We start from the raw sequence: 19315 nt of genomic DNA on the forward strand, positions 1-19315 counted from the left end.
TGCGTACTGAACCGAAAGCACTGTATCGAACGGTTCAATATCGATACGAGTATCGTTGCACCCCTAATAGATAGATAGATAGATAGATAGAGTCAGTTTTTTCTTTTCTATTGCGCACTCCCTCTAACCTCTCCACCACTTGTTTACTGTGGTTTCCCACACATGCCAGCTGATACACCTCTTTTCCGAATCATTTAATCTTGTTCTGTGGAAGAGACCTAAGTTTCCTGTTTGCATCAAGTAATACGAGTTCTTGTTGACAATGACTATCCAGCAAAAGCATTTGCAACACCTGGTGAATATTTCAATAAGGACAGATCATTAGAAACAATTAACATGATTTTGACTCCAACGGCGATCCCGGCAGAACGGAACCCCAGCTGTGACAGGGATTAGAGCAGGACCTCTGTGAAAGAGAAAGAGATTCACAGGTAAATATAAAGTACGCACCATGAATGCTGATTGGCTTGGAGAAAGCAGCGAGAAGGTGGACTAGACCAGTGATGACACAAGCGGCTTGACAGCGTGGGAAAGTCTGATAAAGCTTAGATTTAGGCAGGAGCTGACACATGTGGCCATAGACCTTTCTTATTGACCTTGGGAATAAGCTTCATTTAAAAACCTTAAAAATTACTGATTTATTATAATCTATTACTGATTCAGAATAAGTAATATTGACTCACGTGAAACTAATAGTTAAACGGTTAAAAACAATCCATCATTTTTTATTTTGATAAATATTTTGGCAACTGTAAAAGTGATAATTTAGAGTTTTTTAGCCATGAAAGACTGCAAAAAAAGCACAAAGTTGTCAGGGTGAACAAGAAAAGCGAGGTCTGTCAAAATCATGACCTCATAGCAATTATAGTCACTGAAGGAGTCAGTTTTCACCTTTTCTATTGCGCACTCCCTCCAACCTCTCCACCACTTGTTCACTGTGGTTTCCCACACATGCCAGCTAATACACCTACTATCAGTCTATCTCCTCCTCCATCTTCTTTTCCGAATAATTGAATCTTGTTCTGTGGAAGAGACCTAAGCTTCCCGTTTACATCTAGTAATACGAGTTCTTGTTGACACTGACTATCCTGCAAAAGCATTTCGAACACCTGGTGAATTTTAGGATTCCATGCCTGCCCACTCTTGCATGCCACCACCAGACAGGCCTCAAATATTATGTTTCTGCATTTCTTTGTTTTGGTTTAAGTGTCTTTGTGTACTTTGAGAACTTGTGTGAAAATGTGAGGATGTTCATTTTTAGATTTATTGAAAAATATAGTAAAAATACAAAAACAATACGCTGCTTGCTTTCACTTTCCAAACAATGCCCAAAGGCAAGATTAAGATTGCATGCATATCTATTAGACGTGTTGAAATCACTTGAGAGCTCAGTCTTATGCTTCAGTGGGAAGGAATTCAAGACTGAACATGACGTATAAATTGTTAAAAAAAAAATTAAAAAAATAAAATAGGGCGTGTTTTCTTTCACTTTCATGACATATAACTCTCCATGAAGAGGGGAGATTGTGCAGACTTTTGTTTTAGAAGCACAATGAATAACAGATCCTGTACTTCAGGCAACTTAAAACTCCATGAACACAAAATTCTACCTGCCATTTATGCCTTTGTTATGATTGTTGGTCTGGGAGGAAATGGATTGGGACTAAAGTCTCTGCTGCAGAAAAAGAAGAAACTTCGACACATTAATCTGTTCCTTCTGAACATTGGAGTTGCTAATTTTTTATTCCTGCTAACACTCCCATTTTTGTCAGCCTACTACTTTATGAAGAATAAATGGATATTTGGAGATGCCTTCTGCAAGATCACAAGATTCTGCTTCAACTTGAATTTATACAGCAGCATTGGATTCCTCACCTGTATAAGTGTGTACAGGTACCTGGCTATTGTCCATCCAATGAAAGTGATGGGACGAATAACTGTAACTAACTCTGTGGCTATCTCAGTTTTGGTTTGGCTGTTGGTGAGTGTTCAAAGTCTTCCAGATATGTTCTACCCAAAAACGTCTGCAAACAACACTCATACAAACAGAACTGAAAAATGTCACCATACCACCTCTAGAGAGTATGTTGAGAATTACCTGAAATACAGTGTGGGTTGGACATTGACTGGGTTTGTTATCCCACTCCTTATCTTACTTGGGTGCTGTTACGTCCCCTGGCTAGTCTAGGGGGTTGGAGGGACGAACATAAAGGTGGATAGAGAAGGAGGAGCCAAGATGGTAATTTTAGTAGGTTTATTTAACATTGGAGATGGGATTTGAGTCCAGACTGAGGTGTAACGTCAGGTAGAGCCAAGGCCAACATAACAAACAAAACATCCCTGATGTAGAAATAAAAGAAACTTACCTAACTCCAAAGAAACAAAATATACAACCTATAACCATAACCTATCTAACAGCACATAAACAGGAAAAAACAGGGTGTCAAAGCAAAAGGCAGCTCTCCCCTACAAGCAGTCTGGACATGACAACAACAATGCTCATACCAGCTACAAAGGCATGCAAGCCTGCTCAAGTATGGCAACCAAAATGGCCAGAGGGCCCAGAAGCACAGCTCCACAGGCCTTAAATAGTGCTCGGCTGATTACCAATCAGCCGGACTCTGCGCAGCATCCAATCAGGACAGAGGAGGTGGAGCCTGGACAAAACAAAGGGTTAGTAGTGAGAAGAGACATCCTCCTAGGGGATGTAACAGCTGCTATGGACATGTGACTCTTGTTCTCTGGCGGAAAAATACCATTAATAAGGTGGTGAAACAAAGAAGCTTAAGGTTGATGTTCATTTTGATTTTGCTCTTCTCAGTTTGTTACATCCCCTACCATATTTTTAAGAACCTCAGCCTTTATTCAAGAGTTTTGATAAAACACAAGATGCGTCCAAAATGGGATGAGGGAGTCTTCTGTGCTCATCAGATCAGTCGTGGTCTCGTGTGTCTGAATAGTGTTTTGAACCCCCTGGTTTACCTCCATGTCATGGATATTCCTGCTCAGCTCCAAAAGCTGCTTCAGCGGTTTCGTCAGACATTTACTCGTTTGTTTGTGTCAAACTATGTCAGTGTGCCTGTGGCACAAACTGCAAACACAGCAATATCTTAACAGTGATTAATGACTTTGCATGCAAAAGCAACTAAGTTAAAGACTGCTTTATGTACTACAATGTGCTTCATTCTCTTAATTATCACTCACTTTTTCTAACAGTTTTGGCACAAGTGGTTAGACAAATATGTGTCTATACCTTTATGTATGGTTTGTTTCCTGTTCTATTGCCTTGTATTCTGTGAATGACTTAAACCTGGTGGAATGCATTTACTCTTTTGGTTTAAAACTCATTCTCCTTATCTTGTATGCAAGATGTCATTGTTATTCCTTGTTATTGCTCTGTATTAGCTTCACTAGCTATTAGTGTTTGGCTAATGATGTTATGGATCTGAAATAAATCTAATTTAATCCTTGAAAATGGCATTATTCAAACCTCTTACAACAACAACTTTCACTTTAATGATAGATCAGGACAGAGCTCTGGCTCTGTATAATTATATTATATATGTATAATTTGTTTCTTATTTAGTGCTAGTAACATATTTTTCGCGCTGTAAGGCCCACTTAAAATCCTTTAATTTTCTCAAAAACAACAGTGCGCCTTATGTATGAATTCTGGTTGTGCCTAATGATCTTGAACCCATTTTATGTGGTGCACGGCGCTCTGTTTTTAAGGACTTCAGCTTTTATTCAAGAGTTTTTTCAAAACAGCTGACGAGTCCCGATTGGGATGAGGGAGTTTTTGGTCCTCATCAGATAAGTTGTGGTCTTGTGTGTCTGAATAGTGTTTTGAGTCCCCTGGTTTAACTCCATGTAAAGGATTTCCCTGCTCAGCTCAGGCAGCTGGTCCGGCAGTACTGTCAGATGTTTAGTTGTCTGAGTTTAAAGACTGCTTCATGTAATTCATTTTATATCATTCTTTTAACTACTATTGTCTTTTTTTAATAACACTTTTAACAAAAAGGTCTACATACATACTTTTATACACACACTTCACACTCAATCTACCTTCAAGCCTGTAAAGTTTATTGTGTTTTTTGCTGACACACAGTCCAGATGTATATTCCATGTATTTTGTAGTGGCAACCTCTGTTTTGTTTTGTTTTTTGTTATTGGTCAGTTTAAAATCTTGGACACTTAAGAATTGTTGTGCAAAATATTGGAAGCATACATCCTCAGATTTAAAGCGACCTTCACTGACCTTATTTGCCATAGCTGGTATAAAGGGCTGTTGCTTCATTTGTCCTTCTGTTCACCAGATTGTTCTGTTGTAATAACATCCAAACTTCCAGTTTCTACTACATAATCATAGTTCTTCTTAACCTTTAAGTTCCTGTCAATGATTTAACTTGTTTTTGTTCTGTCATGTGCCAGCTTGTAGCTCTGTGTTCTGTAGAAAACCTTTGGATTTCCTGTCTGCCATACGAGCCACTGTGAAATTTAGCTGGATTCCTCTGATACACATTTCATGGCCATTATGAATAAACTTTTCAATATTTACCAGTTGTTATCTACTGCATCTAAGCTTTGTCATTAATAATTACCATAGCTCATTACTGGGGACTGCTAAAGAGGTATCATATTATCCTATAAAATAGTCTATTTTTAAAAAAATTGTGATAAAGATAACTATAAAAATTTTTTCAATGTACCTGTGCTCAAAGCTAAATCTATCTATAGGGTGTATTGAAAACAATATATAAAGTATGTTGCTTGTAAATAAGTTGAACACAATCATGATGTATTATTTGAAAATTCATATTAGTAGAAAAAAAGTAATTAATCTTATCTTTAGATCTAAAGGACATCTCAAACTTTAGTCTTATTCATGGCTATTATTAGTTGTCTTCTAACAACCAGAAGTGTGTATGATATTTTTTCTATAGTGCCTAACAAGCCGTGTGCAGTCAAGCTTAATAGTTACTACGTGACTGAAACACAGACTCAATGTCTTTTAATAAAAATGATGCACATATACACTGGTCGCTCTGAATGGCTGCTGAGATTCTTGCTGCAGAAATGGAAAAATCTTGGACACATCAATGTGTTTCTTTTAAATGTATGCCTATCAGGTAAGTGTTACGAGAAATGTGAGTGGACTCACAGAGTTGCGATGAAGGAACTTTATTAACAGTGGAGGGCGAATTTCAGGGACAATATATTTACAACAAAAAGTGAATGGGCACGTGGAGCCAGGACGTCAAGGGGAAGAAACACAGACTAGACACTCGATCTAAGGGGAAAGGAACATGAGAATTAGGAGGATCTTGCCCAAAACCGAGAACAAACATAAACAAGAATTTACCAACAGAGTTGGAGAGCCTGCAAAAACCTCCGGAAGGAGACGAACCAGACGAGGGCACGCGGGGAAACAGAGAGGCAAAAGTCCTGGGGAGGAAACAAAACTCTGTACAGTCACAAGTGAAATAAATCCACAGGCTCTAGTAGGCAGGTGGGCAGGTTTACAGGCACTCCAGAAAGGACAATACTCCGACACTAGAGCTCTGTCGGGTAGCTCCTTAAGAACGCTTCTGAAGAAAGTGTCTAATGAATGACAGGTGTGAGAGAGATAAAGTTCTTGTGAACAAGCAAAGAAATGGATGAATAATTTTTTGGCACATGTATGTATCTCAGATCTCAAACTTGTTTCAGCATGCATGCAGGGTCACAAGCAGGAGGAAAATGTGATACATCTGCTCTTATTCTTTCCACTTCTTTCACTTTTAATTCTGCCACAGAGGAGAGCAGTGTGGACAACATGTTAGGAGACAGAATGAATACGACTGAATGGTTTCGTTCAGTCTATGAACATGTAACTCTGCCCGCTATTTACACCTTTGTGTTCATCATTGGTCTGGGAGCTAATGTATGGGGACTGAAGTCTCTGCTTCAGAAATGGAAAAGTCTTGGATACATCAATGTTTTTCTTCTGAACCTTGGAATTGCTAATTTTTTGTTCTTGCCAACACTTCCATTTTTAACTGCCTACTACTTTATGAAGAATAAATCGATATTTGGAGAAGTCTTCTGCAAGATCACAAGATTCTGCTTCAACTTGAATTTATACAGCAGCATTGGATTCCTCACCTGTATAAGTGTGAACAGGTACCTGGCTATTGTCCATGCACTGAATGCGAAGAGAAGGATGACTGTCTGTAATTCTGTGGTTATTTCAGTCGTGGTTTGGCTGTTGGTGATCGTTCAAAGTCTTCCAGACGTGCTCTTTCCCAAAAACTCAACAAATAGAACTGAAAAATGTCACCATACCACCTCTAATGACTATGTGGAGGATTACCTGAAATATAGTGTTGGCTGGACTCTCACTGGGTTTGTTATGCCTTTCCTTATTTTTCTTGGCTGCTATGGACATGTGACTCTTGTTCTCTGCCGCAAAAATACCATTAATAAGGTGGTGAAACAAAGAAGCTTAAAGTTGATGTTCATTTTGATTTTGCTCTTCTCAGTTTGTTACACCCCCTACCATATTTTTAAGAACCTCAGCCTTTATTCAAGAGTACTTTTTTCAACCAACAAGACGTATCCATCATGGGATGAGGGAGTCTTCTGTGCTCATCAGATCAGTCGTGGTCTTGTGTGTCTGAATAGTGTTTTGAACCCCCTGGTTTACCTCCATGTCATGGATATTCCTGCTCAGCTCCAACAGCTGCTTCAGCGGTTTCGTCAGACATTTACTCGTTTGTTTGTGTCAGAATATGGCAGTGTATCCGTGGAACAAACAGTGACCACAACAATATCTTAACAGTAATTAGTGACTTTGACTTTGTCTTTTAGAGAAGAGTGTAAAGACTGTTTTACGTATTATACTGTCTATACTATCTTTTTCGGGATAACAGTTTTGGCTCAAATTGATTTACAAATGTACATGAAAAGCTTTGTTTCTGTGTTTGTTGTTCTTTTGTTGCCCTGCATCAAAAATTGCATTATTGAAAATTGCATTATTCAAATCCTTTACAGCAACATTTTTTTTTGTCACATTGAAAATATAAACAACCACGGAGACATGACTATACATACGTAGGGGATTGAAGCCAAGGCAACAGAAACTAAAGACTAGATAAGAAAGCTAAGGTGATCTCAACAAATGTTAAACAGAGGAATAGCTATAGTAACTAACACAAGGAACTGCTTCTTAACCTGCCATAGAAATGCTGGGTCACAGGCCCAGGACCATGACACTTTTAATTTAAGCAAAGATCAGGAAAGAGCGCTGGCAGATTAGTATCATTTATTTTATGTTCACTGACACAGTTTTCAGGTTAGTAACCACTTGTATAGGTTATGTGTACAGCAAAAATAATTTCCCATAAAAAACATCTGCTGGATTATTACGTTTGTATAGCAGCAGAACAATGTTGGTGAAATTTAATCAACATTAACTTTTGTTTCATGCCTACTATAAGCCAGCTTGGCAGTGAACATGTGATTCATATTTGACATAAGATACACAATATTTGGCTTTTAGTTTGCTCTGGAATTCTAATGTATAGTATTTGATGTATACTGCTCTAAGCAACACACACACACACACACACACACACATACTAGATTCATTATTTTTATAAGTCATAACATTTTTGAACTGTAAATGACAGTAAAGAGTTATCATTTCTAAGAAAGTAATTGATGGATTTTCTAACTATAATATTTTTTTATGTATTTCTCTCCATCTTTTTGAACTTAAAAATGTAAAATGTTTAATTGAATATTTAAAAAAATGTATTTAAAGTCTTTAATTTAATTTAAAGACTTTTATTTAAAGACAAAATTTTACTTTCACATTATTTTCTTGTTAATCCCATACTGTACAACTAATCTGTCAAATGGAATAAAGTCTGTTCATTCTAATATTAGGGGTGCAACGATACACAAAATTCACGGTTCGGTTCGGTTCGATACTTTGGTGTCACGGTTCGATATTTTTTCGATACAAAAAAAATGTTCATGCCTTTTTATTAATTTGTCATTTATTAAATTTTCATGGCACATTCTGCACCACATCTCTGTGCGTTCATCATTTGTTTGAAGCCAGCTCACCTCCTGCAACCACTTTTCAGAGAATACGCGCTTCTTTTGTGGTTCGGACTCCTTCTGACATTTCTTTGGAGGTGGAGGAACATCACAGTAACTGCTTAAAGGAGCTTCTTCGACATCTTTAAGAGTTCTAAACAAATGTCTGTCCTCCTGAAAATCTTATGTACGCAAACACGCGTTGCAACTTCTTATCTTGTGCGGGTTTTTATTTTGACAGCGAATGCGCACCTGCGGACCACTTATGTGCAGCCCTGGTTATTTAGCTCGTCATATTGCAGCCACAGAAATTCTTTTGTCCATGAAACCATAAAGCTGCACTTTCTTTTTTCCTTATAGTCTGATTTGTCATAACCTTTCCGTTTTGTGGTAAGCTTTTCTTTGGCTGTCACTTCTTCACGCTGACCTGTCTTATTTGGCTCAGCAGAACTAAAATATATATCCTGCTGCTTTTACACACGCACTAACATAACGCTCAGCGATTCTCTGCGCGATCAACCTCTCACATGTTTAAGCTGCGGGAGATTTCACTTGTCATGTTTGCATAGTAAGCTAACGATTGATAAGATGATGTCAGAGGAATTGGTGCGCAAATTATCATCACTCACCAATCAGTACTGTCGCTCTCTATACACAGTTCACGCGATTGCAAAGTGAAAGCAAAAAACAAGCGCAAATTCAAACGCGATTTCAGTATGTCACATATTGACAGTGGCCGATGCCAATGACATAATTACCCAGCTACATTTCCAAAAGAATGCAAAAGCATTGACATATATTTTTCCTTCCTAGGATAGGCCGACGGGCAGGGCAGAGATAGATTTTGGTAGCCCGACTGGAAAAAAGCCCCGTCGGGCTAGCGATTTTGCGAGCCCTGTATCTGATTGAGGAATCACTCATCTTTGGAAAAGAGAGTTTATTATGGAGAAATGTCTCTTTCCAAAATAAAAGCTATACTATACGCTTCTTCTGGGCTATATTCTCAGCAGCATATTAAACATATCAGGTCCCCATAAGGAGAATCGTGTGCTAACGGCTGTCTAAATGACTCGGGTAAAGTTTGTAGCATGCTGCTTGTTGTTTTTCTCTGCTTCCACTTGTCTTTGCACTAGGATGATGTCGGAGTAAATGTGCAGTCATATTGGTTGTGTTCCCACTAGTGCTGTCAGCGTAAATCTGAAATGACATTAACGTCACAACACGGCAAATCTCCGTTAACGAGCTACCGCGGATCACCTCATGAGTGGGGCTGGAAGACGTCAACACATTAACGAGCTAACTGCGCTAACACACTAGTTCCCACCAATTGAGCATTGCTGGCACATCCAACATACTGTTTTACTTTTGTCCATGACAGGCTTACCTTCAGGGTCATACATCACATGAAAACCAAAATAGTTCCAAACGCCAGATCTGAATGAGGGTGGGGGAGGTTCAATTTGCCATGTTGCAACTAGCCTAGCTTCTGTCTCGCTAGCTTGCCCTGCGCTCAGTGAATCTGTGTTCGACTACTCCGCCTAGGCTGCACTGTCGAGCGCAGATCCACTGAGCGCTCAACACAGACAGCATCATCAGAAGGAAAGTTGATAAAATAAATTAAAAATGTTGTATCGTTCGATACATATGCGTACCGAACCGAAAGCACTGTATCGAACGGTTCGATATCGATACGAGTATCGTTGCACCCCTATCTAATATATGTTGTAAGTATTTCATTCCTTGACAACTCCAATCTGGAAAGTTAATCATATTAATGTTCTGTATTATGTCACAGTTGTTCCAGATTAGTGTACGTTTGCATGAGATTAATGAAGTCATTTTTAGAAACTTCCACCATGCTTTCAGAGAACTTTTGCTTTCACATTTAAACTCCAAACAGAGGGAGACTTCAACCTTTTGTTTCAATCATAAAACTGCCGACAGGTTGGGTGAGCAGTTTTATGATGTTTTATAATAACAATAAACTTTACTTATAAAGCACACTTAAAACCAAGGGTATACCAAGGTGCTTAATAAGTAACATAGAGAATAAAAGGAAGATAATAGAAATAGGACCAAAGCAGGTATGCAAGCAGATAACTGTCACTGATACATAGGAGAAGCAGCAGATACAGAACAAACAAGGAATTAAATGAGCATAAAAGTGCGTAATGTAAAATCATAAGTGAAATGTTATTTAGAAGGAATGAATATATATATATCTTAGGGGTGCTACAATGTATCTGTATTGAATGGTTCAATACAGTGCTTTCGGTTCGGCACGCATATGTATTGAGCAACGCTGAATTTTTAATTTATTTTGTCAACTTTTCCTCTGACGATGCTGTCTGTGTTGAGAGCTCAGTGGATCTGCGTTCGACTACTCTGCCTAGGCTGCACTGTCGAGCTCAGATCCACTGAGTACCCATACGCATTCACTCGAGCTAGCGAGACAGAAGTTAAGCTCGTTGCAACATGGCAACTGCCTCAACGCTACCCGAAATTGAACCTCCTCTACCATCATTGAGATCTGGCAATTGGAACGATTTTGGTTTTCATGTGAAGCATGACCCTGATGGTAAGCGTGGACAAAAGTACAACAGTAAGTCGGACGTGCCAGGCAATGCTCAATTACATCGGTGGAAACAGACAAAACAACAACAAGCACGCATGCTACAAACTTTACCCGAGACAGCCATTAGCACATGATTCTTAGAGGGCAAAAGAAACAGGGTAATGGCTACTTTTATAGCTGTCGACATGCGACCATTTTCTGTTGTAGAAAACAACGGGTTTCAGGAAAGGCTGAGAGTACTTGAGTGCTAGCACTCCAGAAGATGAGTGTGAGGGGAGGTCCTTCAGAGAGTGGTTCATTTTAAGGGGGCCTGATATGTTTAATAAGCTGCTGAGAATATACCCCAGAAGAAGGGTATAGTATAGCTTTTCCACATATGAGTGATTTCTCGAGTCAAAAGAAATATGTATAATTTTAATCAATTACAAATTAAAAAAGGCATGAACGTTTTTTTGTATCGAAAAAATATCGAACCATGACACGAAAGTATTGAACTGAACCGAATACCATTTGCTAAAATGAGATTTACATGTATTAATACTGACTGCTAGCCTTTTAGACAAGGACAAGGACATTCTCTGTCGGTCTACTGTCAACCTCATGTTTACAGTACAGTATTTACTTTTAGAAATCTCTTATGTCTTAAATTACACACCAGGGTGTGTATGAAATTGTTGGTGTAGTGCATTTCAAGAGTCACAGAATCACAGAACGCTAATTCAGTGCTATTCCATAACAGCTAAAACACCGTCACTCTCCGCTAACACCTGAACCGGAATGTTTCCGGTTTATTTTTATTTATTTTTACTTTTTATTTTTTTAATTTTTGTTTTTTTCTCTCTCTCTCTGTCAGTCTTCTCTTTCATCCCTCCAGCTCACCCTTCTTCTTGCTTGTTTTTACCCCCTTCTTTCTTTCACTGCATAGATCACCCGTTTCCCTATGCAACCACAAACAACACCCTCTATTTCTACACAATCACACACATATATGTGATTAACGGGAGCACATTCACAACAGCCTCACAGGGACATATAGGTCACGCACACTCAAGCTCATACACTCCTGGTCATATTAGTTAATATGCTCACACATAGTCAGACTTATGGAGCCTCTCGCGACACATTTTTCTTCTTTTTATTTACAAACAAGTGATGTTTTTCCATTCTCTTCACCCATCTAAGCGGAACACGCAGCGTTCATCATTACATCATTACACACAGGGGAAAGAGGTCAAAGATATTTAACCAGCTCAAAAAACTACAGGCAGGCGTTGCTTTATTACAAGAGACTTAGAATTATCACAGGTTTAAACAAACTTAAAACACCTGAGTTTCCTAATGTGTTCGCAGCCTGTTACAATTCTAGACAAAGGGTAGTAGCAACTTTAATTCATAACTTTCCATTCCAAATAAGGCCCCAAGGCAAGATTAAGGTTGCATGCATATCTATTAGACGTGTTGCATTTACTTTAGATCTCATTCTTATGCTTCAGTGTGCAGCGTTTCAAGGTTGAACATGACGTATAAATTGTAAAAAAAGAAAATAGGGCGTGTTTTCTTTCACTTTATGACATAGGACTTTCCTTGAAGGGGGAGATTGTGCAGACTTTGCTTTAGAAGCGCAATGAATAACAGATCCTGTACTTCAGGCAACTTAAAACTCCATGAACACAAAATTCTACCTGCCATTTATGCCTTTGTTATGATTGTTGGTCTGGGAGGAAATGCATTGGGACTAAAGTCTCTGCTGCAGAAAAAGAAGAAACTTCGGCACATTAATCTGTTCCTTCTGAACCTTGGAGTTGCTAATTTTTTATTCCTGCTAACACTCCCATTTTTGTCGACGTACTACTTTATGGGCAGTAAATGGATATTTGGAGATACCTTCTGCAAGATCACAAGATTCTGCTTCAACCTGAATTTATACGGTAGCATTGGATTCCTCACCTGTATAAGTGTGTACAGGTACCTGGCTATTGTCCATCCAATGAGGATGATGGGGAGAATAACTGTGACTCACTCTGTGACTATCTCAGTTTTGGTTTGGCTGTTGGTGATTGTTCAAAGTCTTCCAGATCTCTTCTTCTCCAAAATCTCACCAAATAAAACTGAAAAATGCTACCACACCACCTCTACAGAGTATGTGGAGGATTACCTGAAATACAGTGTGGGTTGGACATTGACTGGGTTTGTTATGCCACTCCTTATCTTACTTGGCTGCTATGGACATGTGACTCTTGTTCTCTGTCATGCAAATACCATAAAGGAGGAGGTGAAAAAAACAGTTTTAAAGTTGTTATTCATCTTGTGCCTTCTCTTCTCGGTTTGTTACATCCCCTATCATATTTTCAAGAACCTCAGCCTTTATTCAAGAGTTTTGTCAAAGCAGGGGAAATGTCCAGATTGGGATGAGGGAGTCTTTGGGGCTCATCAAATAAGTCGTGGATTTGTGTGTTTGAACAGTGTTTTGACTCCCCTGGTTTACCTCCATGTAAAGGATTTCCCTACTCGATTCCAACAGCTGCTCCAGCGAACTCGCCAGATCTTTAATTGGCCTAAATCAAGGAATGGCAGAATCCCTGTGACACAGTCTGATAAAGTTTAACAAGTTTGCCATATGTTAGAAATCTTAAAAATGTTTTAAATAAACCAGCTCTACACGCATGCATCTTTGTTGTAATTGTAATCCCACTGTACAAAATTTCACTGGTTTTGACTAAGTCAGTGCGGCACCCCTGAGTATTTTGGGCATCAAGAACAAGTCTCAGATTTGTTCCTTATGTGTTCACGCAAGATGTTGTCAAATGTGCAGAGAAGCTCAGCTTGGAGACCTGTGTAGACACTGCCACCGTTGTGTTCAGGAGGGTCACCTGTCTCGAGGGTGTAGACAGGAAACAGGAGCGGGCTACTGAGCCGCGACCCACAGTAGCCCACTCATCATCCAGGTCCCAGGTAAATCCTGTCTCTGTGCAAAACACCTCGCATCAATAAGCACCACGAAATGACTCTACACACACTGAAACTGCCCCCAAAGAGCCAAACAGCAACAAATTGACAAGCGACACATCTAATGGTTATATACCCTCACAACGGCAAACCAAGCTCATCAGTCTCATTGGGAAAAGATGTACAGTTCAGTGTCACCTGGATAAGGTACCAGTAGAGGCCCTGTGGGACACAGTGAGTGGAATGAGTGGCAAAAACAACACCTACCACACAGCACTGTCAGGCCACTTGCTGAGCTTTTGGGAACAGAACCTCTTGTCGCTTTAGCAGCTAATGATAGTGAAATCCCATTAAAGGGTGGATAGAGACAGAATTCTATTTGGACTGTAACCCTGAAAATTGTCTTCTAGCTCCAATGCTTGTATCCAGTGACCCCAGTGTTGCTCAACTGCCCATTACTGGATTTAATGTAATAGAGGAAATTGTGCGTAAATGGGGCAAGTGTCAACTAAGATCACGCAACATTCGAAAAATCAGCCAAATCATCTCAGTATTGGTAAACACTGCTAAATCAGTGCTAAAACTATTGCAGTCACCAGACCAAAGCCAGAGTTTGGGCACAGTACTGGCCGGAAAGAGAGGACGATGTCTGGTTGCTGAACAGATTACCACCACATATGTCCGTGCACATATTGGAGCGCAGTTTTCAGGACAGAGTCTGTTGTTTGTCCCAAATGAATCATCACAGTTGCCTGAGGGTCTTGTCATGCAAGAGGGACTGGTCACAATAACGGAGGGCAGGGCAGTGTATAACCCAGTTGCGATAGTTAATACCAATAAGGGGGATGTCAACTTAATTCCTCACACTGTTCTAGGACATCTGGAAGAAATAAAAGCAGTGTACCCCATCACCCCTGAAAAGACACAAGACTCGGTGGAGCAGATTTCTTCACAGTCTCCTATACAGGTGAATGAGGATATTAACACACCCTCCTCCAGCCATAAGCCACCTCAGTGGGAACCTCCAGTTAAGATGGACCAGCAAAAATGAAACAAACTGTGAGACAGCTGTTAAGAGAGGAATGTCATGCTTTTGCTTATGATGATAAAGATGTTGGGTGCATTCCCAGTTTAAACATGCACATCACATTGCATGACCTGTTCGAAAGACCTACATATCCATGCCCAAACCTCTGCACCAAGAGGTCAAAGACTATCTTCAAGATCTGCTGAACCATGGGTGGATTTCAGAGTCCAGGTCACCCTACTCATCTCCAATTGTCTGCGTTCAGAAAAAGTCAGGTGAACTGAGATTGTGCTGTGATTACAGGGAATTCAACTTGTAGTCAGCACCAGACACGCACCCAATTCCCAGAATTCAGGACATGCTAGATTCCCTTCATGGCAGCTCCTGGTTCTCTGTTCTTGATCAGGGGAAAGCATACCATCAGGGGTTCCTGGACCCTGACAGCCTTCATCACACCTTGGGGCTTATACCAGTGTAACTGCATACCCTTTGGCCTCAGCTCAGCACCCGCAGAGTTCAGCGGAGCATGGAGGACTGTTTAAGGGGCCTGCAGGATGTAATCTGTCAGCCATATTTGGACAACAACCTAGTCCACTCTGCTTCATTTGATGCTAATCTTGAACACATCAGAGCCGTCCTACAGAGATACCAAAAACATGGTATCAAACTCAGCCTACAAAAATGTGACATTTTCAAGAGAAAGGTATGTTCCCTTGGTCGGATGGTGTCTGAAGAGGGATATACCACAGACACAGTGGAAATAGTTTCTGTATAAGCTCTCAGAAACAAACCACCATCCACAGTGGGGGAACTGAGTCGGGTCCTAGGATTCCTGTCCTACTATAGGTCCTATAGTATATATGGATAAGGTCTTCAATCACTTTGCTCTGAACTTTGCTTTCCCAGCACGAATCCACCATGACATGGGCAGGGCATTTGAGAATCACATGTTTTCCCAGCTGCAAAAAGTCTGTGGTCTGCGTGGCTCTCACACTACCCCATATCATCCACAAGGATGGGCAAGTGGAGCGTTTCAACAGAACTTTATTGTCCATGTTGAGAACACTAACTAACCTTGAAAAGGCAGACTGGAAGGAGTCACTGACAAAAGTAGTGCACGCCTACAACTGCACTCGGAATGAGGCTACAGGATTTTACCTGTACTACTTGTTGTTTGGCCGTACTCCAAGACATCTTGTTCAACTTGCCTTCACAGGAACAGCAATTAAGCTACGTGGAGTATGTGACAAAATGGCAACCCCAAATGAAGGAGGCCTATGAGACTGCATCTATGGCAGCCCAGAAAGAAGCTTCAAGAGATAAACCGTCAGATCTACGGAGCTCAACATCACCCAGGGAACAGTGTCCTGCTCCACAACCTCAAAGAGCAAGGAGGCCGAGGCAAGCTTCAGTCATACTGGGAGGACACAGTGTATGTGGTGGTGAGTCAAAAAAGCCCCGACATCCCAGTTTATGAGATCAAGCCAGAGAGGGGAGGAAAAAGCCACTCAGTACACAGGAACCTGTTGCTTACATGTGACAGCCTACCTGTAGAAAAACCGCACAGACAGGAGCAAAACAAAAGATGTAAAAGCCTAAGACAAAAGGGGGGAGAAGTTCAACAACATCTACTACAGCAAGACATGGACATAGAGAGTGAAGATGAGGGTGAGGTTGTCTGAAGGTTTCCACAATAGCACCACCAGCATTATCCCTCAAACCCTGAAATCTGAGGTGGGTGAACAACAACTGGGAAAGCCTCAAACCGTTTCTGTGGATGTAGGCGTCCTCACATCTTTCTGTCTCTTCATGTAATCCCCTTTCTTACAGGACAACAGAAAGGTACACGAACCTGAGTTGCAGACAATAGAGCAACATTACAAGCAACAGAAGTCACAAGATGAGCAAATATCAGATGAACAACAAGATGAGCAAGGAAACAGTGACTCGAGCAGCGAACAAGGGTTGTCACCTGTCCTCAAACACCCCAAGAGAGAGTGACAACAGTCCAAACTGCTGACATACTACGTGTTAGGACAACCCACAGTCAGACAAGCTGATATGGACAATATTAAAACGGGAGCTATTTGCACCCAGGGACTGTGGAGGCCTTGGTGGCCTGAAGATATATACCAACAAGGTGTGAGAGACAGTAATAAGAAACTGATCCAGAATAAAGACATTAACCCTCTGGGGTCGCGGATGCGCCGGCATGTCAAGATCACATGACCAATTTAAGACGACACAGCTAAGATGCAGCGACTCAGAGTCTCCATATAAACTTGGGTCAGACTATATACCAGTCTTTAAATTGTGTCGATAGGCCATGTAAAAGCAGAGTTATGATAAAAAAAAAATCTCAATAAAAGAGTGGTGTTTACAGCGGGAAGAAATGGTAAAAACGGTGTTTTCTAAGGACAGCGCTAGCAAACACTCTCCGCTGGTGAGTGGAAAAAGAAAAAACACCCCTTCCCTACTGGTGTTAAAGTGTGCCATTTCAACCAATCAAAAAATGATATGGCAACATGTGGGACTTGGTTGTTTAGGAAGAGGGGGAAGTTTTAGGAGTGATGCCCGTGAGAGAAAGCGAGTGAGTGAAAGACAGAGAGAGAGCGAGTTTTCACATGTGAGACATTAGTGACGTGTAGCGTGTTTGGAGGCTATAGTTAGCGTGTTGTGTAGTCAATGTTTTGTTTTGTGCGTCAGTTATACTAGTGAATGTCACATTTGCTCCAAAAAAAAGCCACCAAAGGCAGATTCTGGTGTAAACACCGTCTCCACATGGAAAACAGGACTGACACACCTCCTATTGTCAGACCTGCAGGGTTTAGGCCTGTGGTGTTCTCCTCTGTCTTATAGTGGACACAAACTATTTTTTGGGAGTGGCACAAATAAGTTGTGTGTATTCTTATTTGATGCAGAACACCTGATTGTTCTGTAAATAGTTTTAAATGGTTATATAAAAAACTCCTGAGGCCATGGCTGCATTTTTAGGTAAATAGTACCATATAACTTTGTTTGAAAAACGTGTGCATAATTTTCAGAAATTTACCATTTCTATTTGCATTTTAAGTTATGAAAATGATTCGTTAAACATGTTTGTGGTTTTTACAGTAAAAAATATAAAATTTTTCTACTCTGATTCTTAATTTTTGTCTGCATTTAGATCAATTGTGCTAATATAGTATGTCAAAATGAAAAAAATAACTCAAATTTCTGATATTTGAGGTTGTGCTTAAATTAATGATACCAAGGACAGAAAGATGAACAGTTTTTAAAAGTAAAATATAGAGGTAAAATCAAAAGTAGTCAAAAACGGCCAATTATACCCTGGACCCCAGAGGGTTAACATGAACATTGTGACAAGCAGAATAGAGCAAACACACCACCAAAAGACAATGGACAGAATGGTGCATGCTAACTTGTCACATGCTGAACATGTGATGATGATGATGATGACCATCTGTAAAAGTGCTTTAATATGTAAACAAATTTAAGTGTAGTAACAGACTAGTGTATTGTTGTCCAAATATTGAGTCTGGTTACAGTCGAAAATTCATAGTAACTTGTTCATTAACCCTGAGGAAGAAAAATTACTTGGCACAACATGAATCATGATTAGCTTCTACTATGAGTTTTAATTTGCTGAATGTAACATAGTGTGGGAAATGTTTCATTGAACAGATATCATTAGTATGTGTAACCATAATTGTTACTCAGGGATAAGTATAGTAGTACAAAAGAAATGTACTGATAACAGCAAACATGTGAAAAAAGTTTGGGAAAAATAGAATCCTTTTTTTCTCACATCATTTCCTTTTTGTTTTTATTGTTACAATAGTTTGCATCAGCACAGAGCAAAAAGCTCATTTGCTCCCACCTGATGTGATATTAGGGCGATATTTAGTTTCGCCAGTAGGTGGCAGTAGCAGCTCAGACAAACGGGTGACTGGCAAAATAATCCCTGACAAAAGTAACGCAGGCCAGTTATTGTAACGGAAGCCGTCAGTAACACAGAACTCTTTTGCTGTGTTTCAGCACAATAAACCTCCATGTGCACCTGGATGAACCATGTCTTCCTTCAGTGTGTAACATCAACATTAGCAGCCACTTAATAACAATATTTTATTTCTGATGCAAATATCTTGTGATCCTTAAAATGAACTACTGTAGCATGATCACAGCACCTCCTGCCAAATGCAATAAATAAATAAAGGTGGGATACATAAGTAAAGATCCTTTAATTTCCATGTAAAGCATCATGGTAAAATGATGTTACATAGACACCAGTGGCTAGAAGTGGTACATATTCAAATAATCTATCAGCCAATAACTTGTACTTTATGTAGTATCTAAATTATAAGAGAAATATGTTTATTGTATTTTGCTTTGTTTTGTATAGCATTTTTTCTTTTCTTTCCTAAATAAACTTCTGTATATTGTTTTTTATATGATCGGAAATTAAACAAAAAATGAACACAATACCAACAGTTGCCTCAAGGTGTTTTATATTGTAAGGTAAAGATCCCACAACAGTACAGAAAAAAATAAATAACTTTAAGAAGAAAGTATTGCCACCCAAAAGGAGAGAAGGGCAATGTCATACGCAAGTACATGTAGTATAGTAGAGGCTTAGTAGACACAAGACCAACTTGCCCCAGTTGGTCTTGTGTTGAAGTGTT

The 19315-nt window shown here is 39.8% G+C and overlaps 3 protein-coding genes across 3 annotated transcripts; all 3 read left to right on the forward strand.

The window, feature by feature from the left end:
• Positions 1–1268: 1268 nt before the first annotated feature.
• Positions 1269–5390, forward strand: LOC146494225 (P2Y purinoceptor 1-like). The gene is made up of 2 exons (XM_085146261.1): positions 1269–2160; positions 2715–5390. The coding sequence occupies exons 1-2, from the start codon at positions 1511–1513 to the stop codon at positions 3112–3114; spliced, it is 1050 nt and encodes a 349-aa protein (XP_085002387.1). The 5' UTR covers positions 1269–1510; the 3' UTR covers positions 3115–5390.
• A 228-nt stretch (positions 5391–5618) lies between these two features.
• On the forward strand, positions 5619–7891 carry LOC146494226 (P2Y purinoceptor 1-like). The gene has a single exon (XM_085146257.1). The coding sequence runs from the start codon at positions 5681–5683 to the stop codon at positions 6815–6817; it is 1137 nt and encodes a 378-aa protein (XP_085002383.1). The 5' UTR covers positions 5619–5680; the 3' UTR covers positions 6818–7891.
• Positions 7892–10909: 3018 nt separating this feature from the next.
• On the forward strand, positions 10910–17704 carry LOC146494227 (P2Y purinoceptor 1-like). The gene is made up of 2 exons (XM_085146265.1): positions 10910–16367; positions 16464–17704. The coding sequence occupies exon 1, from the start codon at positions 12285–12287 to the stop codon at positions 13263–13265; it is 981 nt and encodes a 326-aa protein (XP_085002391.1). The 5' UTR covers positions 10910–12284; the 3' UTR covers positions 13266–16367; positions 16464–17704.
• The last annotated feature ends 1611 nt before the right edge of the window (positions 17705–19315 follow it).

This window comes from Neolamprologus multifasciatus, chromosome 20 (assembly GCF_963576455.1).
Source record: "Neolamprologus multifasciatus chromosome 20, fNeoMul1.2, whole genome shotgun sequence".
In the NCBI taxonomy this organism is placed as follows: Eukaryota; Metazoa; Chordata; class Actinopteri; order Cichliformes; family Cichlidae; genus Neolamprologus; species Neolamprologus multifasciatus.

Coding starts and splice junctions, on each gene's coding strand:
- LOC146494227 (XM_085146265.1), top strand. CDS start 12,285: ATGAATAACAGATCCTGTACTTCAGGCAACTTAAAACTCCATGAACAC.
- LOC146494226 (XM_085146257.1), top strand. CDS start 5,681: ATGTATCTCAGATCTCAAACTTGTTTCAGCATGCATGCAGGGTCACAA.
- LOC146494225 (XM_085146261.1), top strand. CDS start 1,511: ATGAAGAGGGGAGATTGTGCAGACTTTTGTTTTAGAAGCACAATGAAT. Junction 2,161..2,714: donor CCACTCCTTATCTTACTTGG/GTGCTGTTACGT, acceptor GGGATGTAACAG/CTGCTATGGACATGTGACTC.